This window comes from Pseudorca crassidens, chromosome 3 (genome assembly GCF_039906515.1).
Source record: "Pseudorca crassidens isolate mPseCra1 chromosome 3, mPseCra1.hap1, whole genome shotgun sequence".
Lineage (NCBI taxonomy): Eukaryota > Metazoa > Chordata > Mammalia > Artiodactyla > Delphinidae > Pseudorca > Pseudorca crassidens.
In genome coordinates this window covers 123,634,928-123,652,705 of record NC_090298.1, presented here as the reverse complement: position 1 = coordinate 123,652,705, position 17,778 = coordinate 123,634,928, and the positions used below count along the sequence as shown (strand labels likewise).

At 39.2% G+C, this 17,778-nt stretch overlaps 1 protein-coding gene across 2 annotated transcripts in view; it reads right to left on the bottom strand.

Moving 5' to 3' along the window:
- STK32A (serine/threonine kinase 32A) overlaps positions 1-17,778 on the bottom strand; it is a 121,269-nt gene that overhangs the window by 71,380 nt on the left and 32,111 nt on the right. For both annotated transcript variants that reach the window (XM_067732175.1, XM_067732174.1), the window contains exons 3-4: positions 15,481-15,536; positions 14,260-14,411 (exon numbers count right to left, since the gene is read on the bottom strand). In XM_067732175.1, the coding sequence (XP_067588276.1) occupies positions 14,260-14,411; positions 15,481-15,536 (208 nt within the window). The remainder of the gene's footprint in view (positions 1-14,259; positions 14,412-15,480; positions 15,537-17,778) is intronic.

The window sequence follows — 17,778 nt, the reverse complement described above, 5'->3', positions numbered from 1 at the left end:
TGGATATCACATTGTCCCAGTACCATTTGTTGAAAAGACTTTTTTTTTTTTTTTTTTTTGCCGTACGCGGGCCTCTTCACTGTTGTGGCCTCTCCCGCTGCGGAGCACAGGCTCCGGATGCGCAGGCTCAGCGGCCGTGGCTCACGGGCCCAGCCGCTCCGCGGCATGTGGGATCTTCCCGGACCGGGGCACGAACCTGTGTCCCCTGCATCAGCAGGCGGACTCTCAACCACTGCGCCACCAGGGAAGCCCTGGAAAGACTTTTTACCCATTGAATTGTCTTGACATACTGGTCAAAAGTCAATTGATCATAAATGGAGGGTTTGTTTTCAGACTCTCAATTCAGCTTCATACCCATCGTTACGCCAGTACTACACTGTCTTGATTACTGTAGCTTTGGATTAAGTTTTGAAACCATGTGTGAGCCCTCCAACCTTGTTTTTTTCCAAGACTGTTTTAGCTATTCCCTTGAATTTCTTGAGTTTCAGATCCCTTGAAGTTATATATGAATTTTAAGATCAGCTTGCCATTTTTTTTCAAAGAATCTAGCTGAGATTTTGATAGGCATTTTGTAGAATCTATAGATCAATTGAGGCTACATTGCTTTTCCCACTTAACAGTATATTCTGGACAGCAGACCATAAAAGTATATAAAGATACTTCTCATTCTCTCTTTCAGCTGTGTAGTGCTGCATTTTATGGGTGTCACTTGTTTACTCAACCTGTTCCCTACTGAAGGACATTCAGGTTGTTTCCAGCCTTTTGCTATTACTGATACTGCAATAGTGAAAAACTTTTTGCATCTGGCTTTTTGTATTTTGGCCAGAACTACTTTGAGATAGATTCCTAGAAGTGGGTTTGCTAAGATAAAGTTTGTTAAAACAAAGGATAAAGGCATATGTAATTTTAGACTCTATATTGCCAAATTATCTCCATAGAGGGTGTATCATTTTGAATCCCCACCAGGAATTTATGAGAGTACCTATTTCCCCACATTCTCTCTCTAGAATATGTTGTCAAGTTTCCATCTTCAGAAAAACCCAGCAGTAGAGTAAGATTTGAAACTTACAAAGTACGTTTTCTCTGTCTCATAAGTAGCCTTATAATGTTCTAAAAGGGAAGAAACACACCTTAAATGCCCTCATCAAAACACACATAGATGACCTCATCCACCCTTGTGTATTTTGTGTGTACAGGATATCCAGGTTCAAAACCCATGTATCTAAAATTCATAAACATGTACAATTTAGAGTTTACACAGATCTTTTTGGCAGTGGATAGAATGGATTTGAGGAACCCATCATATAATAGTTATGATAAATGTTCATTAAAACTTCCTTTTTAGCCAGAAGAAGCTTTTATGTACATCTCACAAGACATAAAGACTCTGTCTGAGTTCATTTCCCCTTTACGTTAGTCTTTCCTGACCTCTTCTTGCCAAACATAAATTAGATGTTATCCCTCTTTGCCCTTCCACAGCACCCAGCCATTTCTCTGTTACAGAACACTCCAGGAACCTAGCTATAGATGGTTGCACTGTATTGTATTGTATCATAACCATTAGGTTTCTTTTTGCCTGAATTCCTCATTTGACTGAACACTTTGAGGAATCTGTGCTTTGCTCATCTCCATCCATCAGCAACCCAGCATATATTATTAGCTTGATACATAATGAACACTTGTTTATTCAGTGGCCATTTTACAACTATTTATTGTATATTTATCATACAGGTGATGAGGCTAAAAGAGTAAACCCAGGAACATGGTTTCCTTCATCTTAAACCTAATCATCTATACAACATAAATATTTGCATAAACAAATATGTAGTTATAAAATGTGGTAAGGGCTTTGAAGGAAAAGTGCAGGATACTGTGCGAGAAACTAACGGAAGGACCTAATTTTGATTGCAGGGGATCATAAAAGCCTCAGAGACAGTAATACACATACTTACTTACCTGATTCAAACCATAACCTACAGCCTCCAAAAAAATGAACAAAAATCCATAATTTACTCAATGAAAAAGATTGTGGATGATTTTTAAATGTCACACCTTAACAGGTTGCAGATTATTTTCCTGATGTTCTGATGTAATAGCTGATTTCCTCCAGCTCTGACCTTTCTCTGGGCAGAGCTTTAAATGCTATTTTGTGATCTGTCAGCTCATCTGTGCTGGCTCTGGAGATGTATTTATGAAGCTTCTCTGGGGAAAATATAACTATTATTATCTTCTACAGATTCTCTTGAGATAGTTACCTCAGAGAATAATACAGCCAGTAAACAGGCAAAGGGGAATAACAACATCTTGCCACCCATATAAAAAGAAAAGCCAAGTCCCAAGCTCAGATGATAATGAGGAACAATTAGATCAGACTCTTACCCAGAGAATTTATCAGGGGTCCAGAGAAAAAAATGTTAGAAGTGAACACTTTTTGTGCTTCTGGAGAACTGTAGACTTCCAGCAGAGAGACAATCCAAGGGGATGAGTTTGGGTCACTGATGGATCACAAATTACCACTTGTGATTCAGAGAGTGGCTGGGCAGGTCCTGGCTGGGCTGAGAGGGTTCCAGGACGTGCTGAGTCATACATTTTGATTGGTCATTTCTCCAGAGTGGATGAAGTGGAGAGAGGGCAAGTTCATCTGGCTCATGGTATCATCTACCCCTCTGCCTCTCTAGCCAGAAAAGCAATTTATTTCCTTACTGACCTAGCTGCCCCTGTCTCAGAATTCCAGGGCAGGCAGAGGACTTCCCAGTGCCACTACCAAATACAGAGATTCTTACTTTGCCCTCCGTGCCCTTCTCCTAGTCTCTCATTTGTCATGCATCCCACTTCTGATTACCTGACTAGTGTTTATAGTCCAACTAGATCAATTGCATCTTCAGAAATGTTTTGATCTTTCCTGTCTCTGCTCCCATCTCATGAGGCTTTCCATGCAACTCTAGTTCTGATATCCAGCCCTTGGAACTCTACCAGGAAAGCAGGAGTAGGCATAATGTTTTTTTTTTTTTTAATCTCAAACTGAAATATATTAAGTTGCAAGTGGTGATTTTGTTTCTCTAAAACATCATAACTCATCATGCTAAAAGGCTCTTGAAATTTTTTAAAATTGATTTTGCAGTGGTGTATAATTTTTTAAAGTTCAGTTTCAGAGTTTTGGAAGTAATGATACATGTATAAGCAACATTAAAATAAAATATAAGTTAACACTAAGTGTTTTAAAGAATTTGGGGGTGGGATGTAGGATCTAGATGTGCTATGACTTTCTGGTTTTGCAGTTTGGCAAGGAATCAAACCTCGCATCTTCAGCTTACTCACATTTATAAGGGGACAAATACTATTCCTATTTCATAGGAACTAGTATTTGAAGATGTATGAGATAATGCATGTAATATTTTAGCATAACACCTCAAAAGTATTAACTGTCTTAGACTTCACGAATGTATGATTTCCTTAAGTTTCCCCCAGGAGTCTACTTCTTGAGTCTACCCCCTCAAATATATTTTTCAATTCATCAAATTCTGTCATAGTGAAGATACCTCTCCCAGCTAGACTCCAATCCTGATTGAACACACCTATATGCTTTAAAACAGCAACAGAAAACAAACTAATATCCATTAAGTGTACTCTGAGGAGAAAAAACACAAACAGTGCTGACTGGATTCACTTACATTTTTAACCACAAGTCTCAAATAGATATTAAGAAAGTCCTAATTCTCTATTGATTTTATACTTTCAGTCACTTAGCTTTTCTCCTCAAAATTTCCTATCCTGGGCCCATTCCTCATTCTCAGTTGGTAACTCATGTGTCACAGAGGCAATGGCATGAGAACTACTTCATCTGCCCAGCAGCAAATCTACCACTTTAGGAATATATACAGTTACGTACTCTGCCTTCTGTCCTAGTACAGTGAAAGAAGTGCCCTGGCTTCTCCCTAAGGCCAGCACACTTAGCTGTGCCCTGAATCACATCCATCTCTCCACATTCAGCAGCTTGCTCTAGCTATCTTCCCTTTTCTATCCTACGTTACCAGGTCCTTCCTCTTGATGGGCTCATACTCTGCATTCAATCTTGCTTATGCACATTTGAAAAAAATATATATAGTATACATAATAAAATAAATGTTGATAAATAAAAATAATATATAAAAATAAATACTTAAAAATATGTGTTATAGTGTCTAGTGATAGATACAAAAGGATAATAAAACATGACCAACTAGGGTTTATTTGAGGATCAAGGTTGTTTTAAGATTTGCAGATCAATTAATTTACTTCACCACATAATAGAAATGATCTTGATAAAACAAAAACACATTTGACAAAATTTAATACCCGTTCATGATCAAGACTTCTAGCAAACTAGAACTGGAAGCAAACTTTATTATTGTGATCATGGATAGCTACGAAGAGCTTACAGCAAACATACGAAATCTTGAAATCCCTAAAACCTTCCCCATGAAATCAGGACAAACACATAAGGATGTCCGCTATATTCGACATTGTTCTCAATGCAAATACAATGGGCATGAAAGTAAAAGGTAAGAAGATGGGAAAGGAAGAACTAATAATGTCACTGTTAGTTAATGACATGATTGTAAATATTGAAGGTCCAAAAGAATCTACAGGCCTACTGGTAGAAAGAATAAGAGAATTTAACAAGGTCATTGGACATAAAATCAATATTGAAAATCAATTGTATTTTGGTAAACAAGCAACAAACTACTAGAAAATTAAATTTTGATAAACAATTACTATTTAGAATAATTTAAAAACACTAAATACCTAGAAATAAATCTAAAGACAAATATGCTAGAACTCTACACTAAAAACTGAAACTAAAGACAGAAATTAAGGGATACCTTAATTATGTGTGTGTGTATTTGATAAATTGGAAGGTTTAACAGTTTTCAAATATTTTAATTCTCCCTGGACTAGTCTATAAATTCAATGTAACCCAATATAAATAACAGCAGCTTTAAAATACAAATTGACAAGATGATTGTGAAATTTATATGGAATTGAAAAGGTCCAACTATAATGAAGATAATCAAGAAGGAGCATTATGGGTTTTTTGGGGTTTTTTTTGCGGTACGCGGGCCTCTCACTGCTGTGGCCCCTCCCGTCACGGAGCAACAGGCTCCGGACGCGCAGGCTCAGCGGCCATGGCTCACGGGCACAGCCGCTCCGCGGCACGTGGGATCCTCCCGGACGGGGGCACGAACCCGTGTCCCCTGCATCGGCAGACGGACTCTCAACCACTGCGCCACCAGGGAAGCCCAAGAAGGAGCATTATTTTACTGAATTCTTTTACCAGTCTGAAGCTGTAGTCTTTAGGGTAGTGTGATAAATGTGTCAAGGTACACAGGTAGATCAATAGAACAAAGTCTGGAAACCCACACGTATATGATGACTAATAACAAATGTGTTACTGTGATGCAGGAAGGGAAACATAAAAGCTCCAATAAATGGTGTTGGGTTAATTAGATAGCCATATGGGGAAAGAAAGTGAATCTTGGTCCTGGAATATAGATCTAAATGTAAAAGCTAAAACAACAAAGCTTCTAGGAAACAGGATAGATATTTTCACATTGGTATGGGCAAAGATTACCTAAACATGACACAGAAAGCACTACCCATAAAGGAAAAGGTTGATAAATTATACCACATTTAAATTCAAGCTTTAATGATTATTTTAAAAAACATCATTATAGAGTGGAAAGGTAAGTCACAGATTGGGCAAATAATTTACATCCTCAAAAAGACTTGTTTACAGAATATATAAAGAACTTCTATGGATCAATGAGAAAAAGAGGCAAACCATAAAAAGATGGACCAAAAACTCAAGCACTTCTCAAGAACAGGTTCCCAATGGCCAATAAGCATATAAAAATGTTCCCAAACTCTAAGTCACCAGGGAAACTCAATCTGAAACCAAATGAGGTACAATTAACACATTTACTGGAACACCTATATGTAAAGAAACTGACAATACCAAGTGTTGGTGAGGTTTTAGAGTAACTTGAATTCTCACATCTTGCTGATGTGAATATAAATTGGTACAGCTTCTTTGGAAAACTGTTTGCCAGGTAAACCTACATAAATCTTAGGATCCAGTGATTTAATTCCTAGGTTTATTGCCCCCAAATGTGTGTACTTTTGTTTACCAAAAGATACAAAGAAGAATGTTAACAGCAAGACTATTTGTAAAAGTTTCAAACTGGAAACAACTCAAACATCCATCAGTAATAAGATGTATACACACACACTACTGTATATAAAATAGATAACCAACAAGGACCTACTGTAGAGCACAGGGAACTATTACTCAATATTTTGTAATAACCTATAAGGGAAAAGATTCTGAAAAAGGATATATATATATATATATATATATATAACACAACACTGTATATCACCTATACTTCAATTAAAAATTGTGTTGCAGTGCTTCCCTGGTGGTGTGGTGGTTGGGAGTCCGCCTGCCGATGCAGGGGATGCGTGTTGGTGCCCCGGTCCGGGAAGATCCCACATGCCATGGAGCGGCTAGGCCCATGAGCCATGGCCGCTGAGCCTGCGCGTCCGGAGCCTGTGCTCCGCGACGGGAGAGGCCACAACAGTGAGAGGCCCGTGAACCGCAAAAAAAAAAAAAAATTGTGTTGCATAATAAAAAATAGTAAGATGTATAAATAAGTCATGGGATATTCATACAGTGGACTATGATAGAGAAATGACAATACACTATTGCTGCTTGTGACAACATGGATTAATCTCAAAACACAACAAAACCACTTTGCACTCCACCCTCGAAAAAGAAAATTACTCAGTCCCATGCTCTGATCAAGCCACTCCCTTCCACCTTTTGTCCAGCCATTTGGAGTTGGCTCATATCAAGGTCACCACATCTATCTCTTCCCAAGTCAGTGGGCAGTTGTCTCCTTATTCTTGACTTCTCTGCAGCGCTTGAAATGGTTTACATGCCTTCTTTTCTGAAACACTTTCCTTTCTTGATTCTAGGATTCTCTCCTGATTTACCCCTAGCTTGTTGGCTAGGTTCCTGGGAGTACCTTCTTTGTCTAGTTCCCTGAGTCTTCCTCCTCTGTCAGAACTACTGTATTAAATGCTCTAGGTCTTGAGTCCTCAGCCCTTTTTTTTAATGTAATCTCCCTCCAAAGGTGCTTCCTTCAAGTCTCTGATTTAAATAGCACCTATAAGCCAATGATTCCCATATTCATGTTTTGTGGGACTTCTCCTTTGACTCTGGATTTCTCTTCTGAGCACCAGACTCAATGCCTATTCAACAGCATGACTAAGATGCAGCTCAAAGTCAACAGAGAGTTCTTGTTAATTAAAGAGAGTTCTTGATTTTGACAATGAATCTGCTCCTCTTCAGTGAATGACACAATTATTCACCAAGTTTTTCCGGCCAACAATCTAGGAGTCATTATTTGTTTCACTCTTTCTTCTAGCCAAGGGGTAAGCATGTTTCTGAGCAAGTCCAGTTGGATTCCCTCCCAGGACTTTGAACGTTGAGTCCGTGATGCAAGGTTAGAAAATTGGCTGGAGCTGATTCATCCCAGCTGAGATACCCTGCATGCAGGCAGCCCGGAGAAGCTGGAAAAGGTAAGGAAGTAAGTCCTCTTCCCTAGAGCCTTCAGAAGGAACACAGCCCTGTGATAGCTTGGTTTTAGCTCAGGAAGACTGATTTTGCACTTCTGTCCATTACTTCCTGCTACCTAGAGTCCCAGAACTGCCTTTGTCCCTCACCCTCCTGAGACCTGCTTCTTCAAGCTTTACTTCTGATACTATGTAAGCTACCACATATTCTTCCAATGAATTTCTAAGGAATCCTTTGTAATATTGAGGAATAAATGAATAAGTCTGCATTATAAAGATCCAGTTCCTTGGCCATTAGCCCAACAGTCAGTCAGTCAACAACTATATGGAACAAGTACTATGTATTGGCCACACGATAACACTGTTGTCTGCCAAGTTCTTCTTCAGGGACTGCTTCCTTCTTCCCCAACTATCCAGGTTCATCAGGGACAACTTCTTCCTATGACAACACTGGATAATTCAGGATAATCTCCCCTTCTCAAGATCCTTAATTTAATCACATCTCTTCCTAAGTTAACAAAGCTGACACTGGTTAAAGTAGTAAGGAGAGAGTTTAGTCCGTAATATCCTACTGCAATAGAAAGAGTCCACATGTATATGTATAACTGATTCACTTTGCTATAAAGCAGAAACTAACACACCATTGTAAAGCAATTATAATCTAATAAAGATGTAAAAAAAAAAGGAAGATTACAGTTGTGAACTGAACTCAACTTTGATTTGTTGAATAGGGAATAGAGAGGGTGGTGAGCGGGGGCTCAGAAGAGCCAGCAAAGTGAAAACTTACAAAAACTGGGAAGGTGGGGTTGGTCCGCGTGAATCCCACCTGGTTTGTTAACTGACGCCGTGTATGGAAATTGGGCTCCTCCCCTTCCGCAGTGGCTGGGAGACAGGGGCCCTGTCTTCAGGTGTTCGTGGAGCAAACAGTAAATTTTTCTCCAGCCTTGAGTTTTCTCAGGCAAGCACTATAAGTGGGCTAGGGTCATCCTAGGATGAGGCCTTGAGCTGTTAAAAAGGCTGTTAGTGTTTTGTTCAAGTCTTTATTGGGTAGAGTTGAGGCCTAGCTGAGAAGAGGGCCCAGTGGAGAGTGGCTAGAGCTTGGGCAAGAATCATCATCACCAGGTGGGCCCAATGCAATCACAGGAGTCCTTAAAAGGTGGAAGAGGAAGGCAGAAGGTCAGAGAGAGGTTTGAAGATGGAAGAAGGAGCCATGAACCGAGGCATGCAGGCGGCCGGGAGAAGCTGGAAAAGGTAAGGAAGTAAGTCCTCCCCGCAGAGCCTTCAGAAGGAACACAGCCCTGCTGATAGCTTGGTTTTAGCTCAGGAAGACTGATTTTACACTTCTGACCTCCAGAATTGTAATATAATACATCTGTGTTTTAAAAAACAATTTCCATATTCTTTTAATGAGGGAAAATTATAGTGAAATGCACAGATATTAAGTATAAAATGTAATGAATTTTTACAAATATATACTCTCCTAGGAGCAACGCCACAATAAAGATAATGGAATCTTTCAATCACTCCTTAAGTTTTCCACATGCAACCTTCTAGTTAATCTCTACATTCCATAGGTAATCATTGTTCTGATTAGTTTTGCCTGTGAAGTTTCAGTGCAAATAACCATGCAGGGCAAAGGGAAAATAATGTTTTCATTATATTACGAAAATAGCTTTAACCTCAGCTACTTCAATTCCTGTTGTTTTAAACCACTAAGTTGGTGGTAATTTGTTGTTGTTTTGTGTGGGCGGTAATTTGTTAAAGCAGCAATAGAAAACTATTACGACAGTTATTCTGAGTGACGATATATGGGTATTTGTTATTTTCATTAGAACACTCTGTAGTTCCTTATTTTATATCAAGACATTTATTTTAGATTCAAAGAAATTGTTTGAGTTAAAATTTCAGAACAAAAGACTTTCTAATGCCCAAGCCAGCTCAAGTTCGGGTGCATCTGTCCACCTAAGAATCTTCAGAATCGTCTCTGGCTATGGGGGCAGGGGGGTCATGTCATTTCTGGGAGGGGCCTCAGAGTTGTTTGTTTAAAGCCATCATTTATGAAATATCTACTGTGTTTGAGATGCCTTATATACATGTTCTTATTCGTATCAGTACCTTCTGCTATGGATATTGCTCTAATTCCCAATTATAGATGAGGAAACCAAGAAAAACACATAATGTAACTTGCTTCGTTTACACAGTTAGCAAGTGGCGAAACAGGGATTCAAACTCGGGTCCCTCTGACCTCAGGGCCTACGAAGAATCTGGAATGGGCATGATTATATGGGGCTGTGTGTGAGTGTGCAAGAGGTGGCAGAGGTATGATGGGCAAAGAGCAAAAAACCAGGAGCCAGAAGACTAGTCCCACTGCTAATTCACTTCGTTTGTTCATTCATTCATTCAACATATATTTATTGAGCCCTTTCTGTGAGCTGGGCACTATTGTAGGAGCTGGAGAGTGAGGCAGTAAACAAAAGATACTAACGTATCTGCGTCATGGAGTTTGTATTCTGGTGGGGTGTGGAGAAAGATCAACAAATAAATTGCATTTCTGTACGTATTTTGTAAGAGAGTCTCACAAGACATCTGTGGGGGAGGCTAGAGGATAGCAGGAAGAGCAGGGTCTTTGAAATCAGGATTCCTGGGTTTGGGTCCTGGCTGTGTGACTCTGGGGAAATGGTGTAACCTCTCTGAGCCTCAGTTTCTTCAGGTGTAAAATGGGAAGAATAATCCCCATCCACGTAGGTTGTTGGGATGAATACACGAGAACATATATGTAAAACCCAAAGTAATAGAAGCTATTGTGGTTGATGCTGGGACTCTGAAGGCTGCCCTGAGTTCTCAAAGGTCTCTGATTGCGTGAAGAGGTGCTGGCACTCTGAGTCACAGATGATAGAGGTTGCTTCCAGGGAACTCATTTATGTGACTGTGTTGAGCTATCTCACGGGGCTCCCTTTTCGCACTCCCAGTACCCACGGTCCTTTTCATTTAACACAGACAGTCGCATCTTCTCATTTTCTGAAATCACACGAGGACCCTTGGGGTTCACGGGACGGGAGGAACGGGAGACGCGGGTGAGGAGAGCTCGGAGCCCTGAGTGGCTGTGCGCAGCTGCAGGCTTAATCTCAGTGAACAAAAGCCGCCTGGGGATCGGCTGTGCCGGGCAGGACTCAGGCGCTTGTTTTGCGGGCTGTGGGTTGCCAGGGCTTTGTTTGGAGGCCCTCAGGGAGGGGCTCGCAGGAAGATTGTATTTGCTTTTCTTGGATGTCAGCCCTGTCAGGCAGCCTTCACTTTATAACATGGCCTTTATCTGATAGCTGTGTTCTGAGTCGAGCCAGGTCTGGAGAGGTCTGGAGAGGCTGAATTTTAATTCAGAAGGTTCTTCCACCCTTAACACTGATGCTCCCAGACTAGTGACCTTCCTTCCCTGAAAACCCTCAAAACATACTACCCACACCCCTCTTTCTACTTAGTTCCTTCATGCACTTCTCATAGTTGATATAGTCACGCGCTATTTGTGCTCAGGACTGCGTCCCCACGGTACGGGCCTCTGTTACAATTAGGGTCCCCAGGTTGAGCAAATAAAAATACAACATGCCCACAAATTAGAAATTCACATAATGAGTAATTTTTACTTAAAATATGTCCTGTGTGATCCTTGGGACATATACTAAAAGTTATTGGTTATTTATCTGAAATTCAAATCTAATTATGCATCCTGTATTTTATCTGGCAACCCTGATTATAAATCGTGATGCTCCGGAAATATATACATGAATGAAGGAATGAATGGGACTCATGCATAATCAGATGCAGACATTTTACTGGAAAGTCCACACTGTTAGGAGTGGTTTCAAGGTGATAGGATTATTGGAGAATTTTCAGTTCTCTATGTGATTTTCTGTTTTTCAACTTGCAATGAGCAGAAAAGTTTTCAAAGATCATATGTGTCTGTGTTTATACCAATATAGTCATAAACCAACGTCTTAATGTTAGTGTAAAACCTGCTTGAAAGAGAAACAATTTGTGTTTTCCTTCAACCTGAAAACCAGAATTTTCTGAACACATCCCCAGAGGACATTTTGAGCATCCCTGAGAAGATTATTATTAAAAGCAATATTGGGAGACGCAAGAGGGAAGACATATGGGAACATATGTTTATGTATGACTGATTCACTTTGTTATAAAGCAGAAACTAACACACCATTGTAAAGCAATTATACCCCAATAAAGATGCTAAAAAATAAATAAATAAATAAAAGCAATATTGGCAGGCCAACACAACGTATCAGCAAAAGAGAGTACATGAATGGGTACAGAAGTACATGAGTGTCTAAAAAATGTTGCTATTATTTTGTTAATCATACAATGCTTCTTAAGAAAATCGGCTCCTGAAGTTTTGGGGATATAAGGCTCAGTCTAGTTAAACCCAGGATAGAAAAATCTTGATTCAATTGTACATAATACACAGGGAATCTTTTCTTTGATTTGCAGAATGCAGGTGGAAGACAAAACAAACATAAGCTCTTACAGGGAATGAGTTGAAGGCTCTTCCCCCCTTCCTTCACCACACACAGCTTGCCAGGATGCCTTGGGACCAGCACCCTTCAGATTTGTCTTTTGGAGTTCCACACTGGCCACCAGTGATGGGCACTTGAGAATGCTATGCCTTAATGGAGCAAGGAAATTAAGAGCTACCGTTTGTAAGATGCTTACTGTGTGCTGGGCACCGGGCAGAGCACTTGATCATACTTCACTCATAGAAAAAACCCAAATTACACACATTAAGCGTATCTTATAACAATGGGACTTAAAAATGATAAAGTAAATTACAGCCACACCTCCTGAAGCACTGCAAGGTGCTTAATACTTGTGGAAAGATCACTTATATTTACTATGCTGTACTGAGTAAGGCAGAAAGCGTTTATTAGAAGGAGAAAAATGCTGAAGTCTGAAGACTTTTATCTCAAGGTCTGAAAGACAAAGGGGTTTCTGCTGTACCTTTGGGAATGTCCCTTATCAGTTTCCAGTTCTGAATGTGGTATTAGAATCATGGGGGTGGAGCTGTCTATTCTCTCTCTTCTATCATGTTAATGGTGCCCAGGATTCTACTGTAAGATTCAGTGTCAGAAGTGAGAAGAAGGGTAGAATAGGATATATGTCCTGTTATTGCCAAGTCAGGATGCACAGACGAGAGAATGATGTCTGGAGTGAAACCAAGTGAGCAAGTAGCAAAATCTATACTCTTTGGCCAGCTTAAAGTCTCACAACACTCATGTTATTAAAAAAAAAAAAAAAAGGGAATAGAATGAAATCAACGTGGCCTACTCCGGGATGACAGACAAGCATGAGAGGGCAAAATGCTAAATGTGCCCTTATAAAGGTTTCCTGGTCTTAAAAGAAGAAAATTAGTTGGTTGAAATTTTGAAGGAGGACAGTGTGAGTTTGAACAAAGGGAGGATCATCATTGTGAAGAGAGGGAAAAAAAGGCAATTTGATGATTGCTAAGGACGGGGAAGAAAGAGCTGCATCCATTTAACTCTTCACATGGCAGCATTGTGAAGAGGCCATTGTAAAATAATGATTAAATACACCAAGGCTGGGCCATGTCTGAACAGTGCATACACTCTAACAGACCTATTTCCAAGTCACACAGAACCATCTTCTTTTCAACTGTGGCATAGAGTCTTCAAGCAAATTGTGTATTAAGTGAACTGTATAAATTAAAGATGGAGGGAGACAGGTTTTATGCACTGATTCCTCTAGAGAATCTCCCTAAACACACAGTGACATTTCGATGATTTTTCCATTAGTATTCTCTGAATAGAGATCTTTTTTTTTTTCCCTTTGCTAGTAAGTAAGAAGTGCTTGGTATACATATTTAAATAACAGTCATACTGAATTAGCTTTAAGAACTGGCTCTTAACATAATGGATGCATTAAAATGTAGAGCAAAATGAGCCAGCCACATAAAGACCTCCATTGGTAAGAAGAGAGCAGGAAGCAGTAGATAATGCAAGCGTCTCCGCTGTCTTCTAAGGCTTGGATTATGATAATGGCTTTGAGAGCAGATCAGTCATTTAATGTCTAGCTACTGACATAAATTAGCTCCGGTTGTGTTAAAGTCTATTCGGTGAGAAAGGCAGCACCCGTCCTTTTCCAACTCACAGGTATATATGTGGCTGCTTAAGAAGTATGCTGCAAGGAAAAAAGGTTGATTGCCAATCACTTTAAGAAGAAAGTGTTTTGTACAAGTCCTAACAGTCAAGCTCATCTCTGCCAGTGATGCCGTACTTTGCACTCCAAGTCCCTGCCCCACGAGTAAGGGGGAAAAAGACCTAATGAGTGAGAAGACATCTGAACACATTCCTTGCCAGCCTATTGAATGACAATGCTTTAAAAAAAATACTGACCTCAAGGACAAGGGGAAATATGGCAACTGAACTGAGCAGTATTTACTGGTGATAGTATAACATTTTTGCTTCTTTATAAAGTCAAAGAAGCCAAGGTGAACGAAAGTCCCGAGGAAGATCCCAATGAGGGTTTTGCCAATGCACATGTAGAAATCAGGATGTGTTCACGTAAGAGGATTTGGGGGTGAAGTAGGAGTGTCCCATTCAGAGGTCCAAGAAAACCACTTACCACAAATTAACCAGGAAAGGATGCTCCAGCCCCTGCATGATCTGGAGCTCCTTGAAGACATTCCTCACTTCATTGCGCTCCACACACTTTTGTTTGTTCATGTACTTCATCGCATACATCTTCTTGGTATCGTTCTTCTGTACGATGCAGACCTAACGGTGCCAACCAGAGTGAGAAAGTGATTAGGGAGATGATGGATCATGGGAATGAGACAGAACAAGACCGTTCATCACAGCATGGAGGCCCCATCACTTGCAAATTCTCTGATGTTAAAGTTGCCACTTAGCTCTGATTTCAGAGTAAAAAATTTCACTTTCTTCCCCTGTACCAAGTCGATTTCTAAATCTCTGCCTTCTCAAACAAGTTTGCCTGTTTTTGCTTTTGGGGATTTTTAAGACAGCATTTTGGGGAAAATAGCTGCCTCTATGTCAGGAATCTTCCAATAACTAACAGCATCCTTATTCTGCTTTTTAGTGACCAAAATAGGCATGACTAAACTGTCAAGATGAACAATATTGTGCGAGAATTTCTGTTGACAGCCACAGGTGATACAACCAAAAAGGACTTGAAGCATGGGGATAAACACGAAGCATGATGTGCATGTTTGTGAAACTCTTTTAGAGGTTCATATAATGCCTGATAAAGTCGACAGCAGAGGATTCTAAAATGCAAGTTCACTATGAAATATGAGGTATTCTGTTAAAGTATGTTTCCACAAGACACAATAGTAATCAGGATATGAATCTAGAAGATTCTTACAAAGAATTGGACTGAATGTGTATGAATTTTATGGTAGGATTTTTATGGTAGGTTTTTTAAAAATAGAACTATGGTACAATTGGGGAAAACAGAAATCAGGTGGCTTCTTTCCCACATGAAAAGATTTAATTCTTATACTGACAAGACAACTGTTACTGAATGTACTGGTACAACTTGCAAATGATTATGAAATCTTACGCTCCCCATTAGTGTAGAGAAAGCCTCCAACTCTAGTGAGTAAACTGATTTGACTTTGAGATAATTCTGAGAACATACATGTTCATTATGTAGCTGCCTGTCTCATACTTTGCTCAAACTGTGGTAATAATTTTATAAAAACCCATTATGAAAACATCTCTGAATTATCATTTACTGTGGTCCCAGTAACTAATCTGAACCTTCTTGGGCTCTCTGTTCTCTGAGCTACATACCCCATTATTGGTTAATCATTTTGGTTCTCACCTTCCCAAAACTGCCTTTTCCAATGGCTCTTAAAATTTCAAAGTGGTCAAAGTTGACTGTAAAACAAACAAAAAGAACATCATGAGTGATTCAGGTGCCCTTTTAGTAGCTAATGAATAATATATAAAGATTGAACTAAACCTAAGTACTGTATTTAAAACAGCATTCCTTAACATGACCATTCATTCATCCAATAGACATTTCTTTAACACTTAATCACATTGCTTAGTACTGGGGGATATAGTAGTAATAGAGTAGAAATAAAATCTCTACTTTCATGGAGACTGTAGTCTAGTGAAGGCTCCCCAGAGAGACTCTTACGGATTAAACAGTCACAAAATGAGTGGACAATTAAAACTCTTGGTGAACGTTAAGAAAGAGAGAAGTTGTTGGGCTCTAAGTGGATATAACAGGGTTTCACATAGGTGGCCAGAGACCTGGTCCTCTGTGCATAGAATTCTACTAAGGGTTGGCACTTTAAAAATCTTCTCCTTGTCTGTTTTCTCACTAAAACCGCTCTTTGGTGTATCCAAATGATCTCAATTTTCCCAAGTAAGAAACTATTACACATGTAAGTTTACAGAATGAGTTGATCCCCAAGGCACAGATATCTAAGAGAAGAGGATGATTATGAGTATGAAAGTCTATTTTATACACTTCATTTGAAGTTGAGATGATCTTTTCCATCTGCCATTTAAAAATTTCCACTCCTAAACTTTAAATGGAATATAATCTATAAAAATATTGAATCACTGTGCTGTATACCTGAAACTAATACATTTTAAATCAACTATACATCAATTAAAAAATAATAACATGTTCACTCCTTCCTAGGAGCAGTAGATGTTTAGTGTATAGACAGCATAGTCTCTTGGGTCAATGCTCAAGAAATGCTTGGTGAAGAGAAGAACAAAGCCTAGATTCTCCAAGACAGGTGACATTCTTTGGTTCCTTTCCTTGATGATCTGCAGAAAATGTCCCACTTTCTTTCCTGGTTTTTGAAATAAGGGTTTAGATGAGTAAAATTCCAAATGAGGGATTTTAAGAATTTAATCAGAAAAGATTGCAAAGTACAAGAAGGTGCCATTCTTCTCTTTAAAAGACATAATTTGTCGATTTCAAAAATTATCAGATTAGCTCCTTCTGAAGGAAAGAGAGATGAGTAATGGGACCTCTCATCTTCCAAGCTTTCTCAAGGTGAAAACATTTTTATAATGTGACTTAATCATCACTTCTTTTAAACTCCCAACCCACTTTATTTCAAAAAAAACCCAAAACATTTAATCATGTGAGGCAGCATGTCTATTACAAATAATCCTGGATTTGGCCTGTAAACAATGATGTAATTCTGGTAAATGACAGATTCTTTTTTTAAATTTTATTGAAGTATAGTTGATTTACAATGTTATGTTAATTTCTCCTGTAAAGTAAAGTGATTCAGTTATACATATATGTATATTCTTTTTCATATTCTTTTCCATTATGGTTTATCACAGGATATTGAATACAGTTCCCTGTGCTCTGCAGTAGGACCTTGTTGTTTACCCATCCTGTATATAATAGTTTGTATCTGCTAATCCCAAACTCCCAGTCCTTCCCTCCCCCACTCACCCCTTCCCCTTGGCAACCACAAGTCTGTTCTCTAGAACTGAGTCTTTTCTGTCTCGTAGATAAGTTCATTTGTATCATTTTTTTAGATTCCACCTATAAGTGATATCATATGATATTTGTCTTTCTCTGTCTGGCTTACTTCACTTAGTATGATAATCTCTAGGTCCATCCATGTTGCTGCAGATGGCATTATTTCATTCTTTTTTATGTCCGAGTAATATTCCATTGTATATATACCACGTCTTCTTTATCCGTTCCTCTGTCGATGGACATTTAGGGTGCTTCCATGTCTTGGCTATTGTAAATAATGTGGCTATGGACATAGGGGTGCACGTATCTTTTTGAATTATAGTTTTGTCTGGCTATATGCCCAGGACTGGGATTGCTGGATCATATGGCAACTCTATTTTTAGTTTTTTGAGGAACCCCCATACTGTTCTTCATAGTGGCTGCAGCAATTTACATTCCCACCAACAGTGTAAGAGGGTTCCCTTTTCTCCACACCCTATCCAACATTTGTAATGATGTCCTTTCTGCCTGGTGTGAGGTGGTACCTCACTGCAGATTTGATTTGCATTTCTCTAATAATTAGTGATGTTCAGCATCTTTTCATGTGCCTATTTGCCATCTGTATTTCTTCTTTGGAGAAATGTCTATGTAGGTTTTCTGCCCATTTTTCGATTGGGT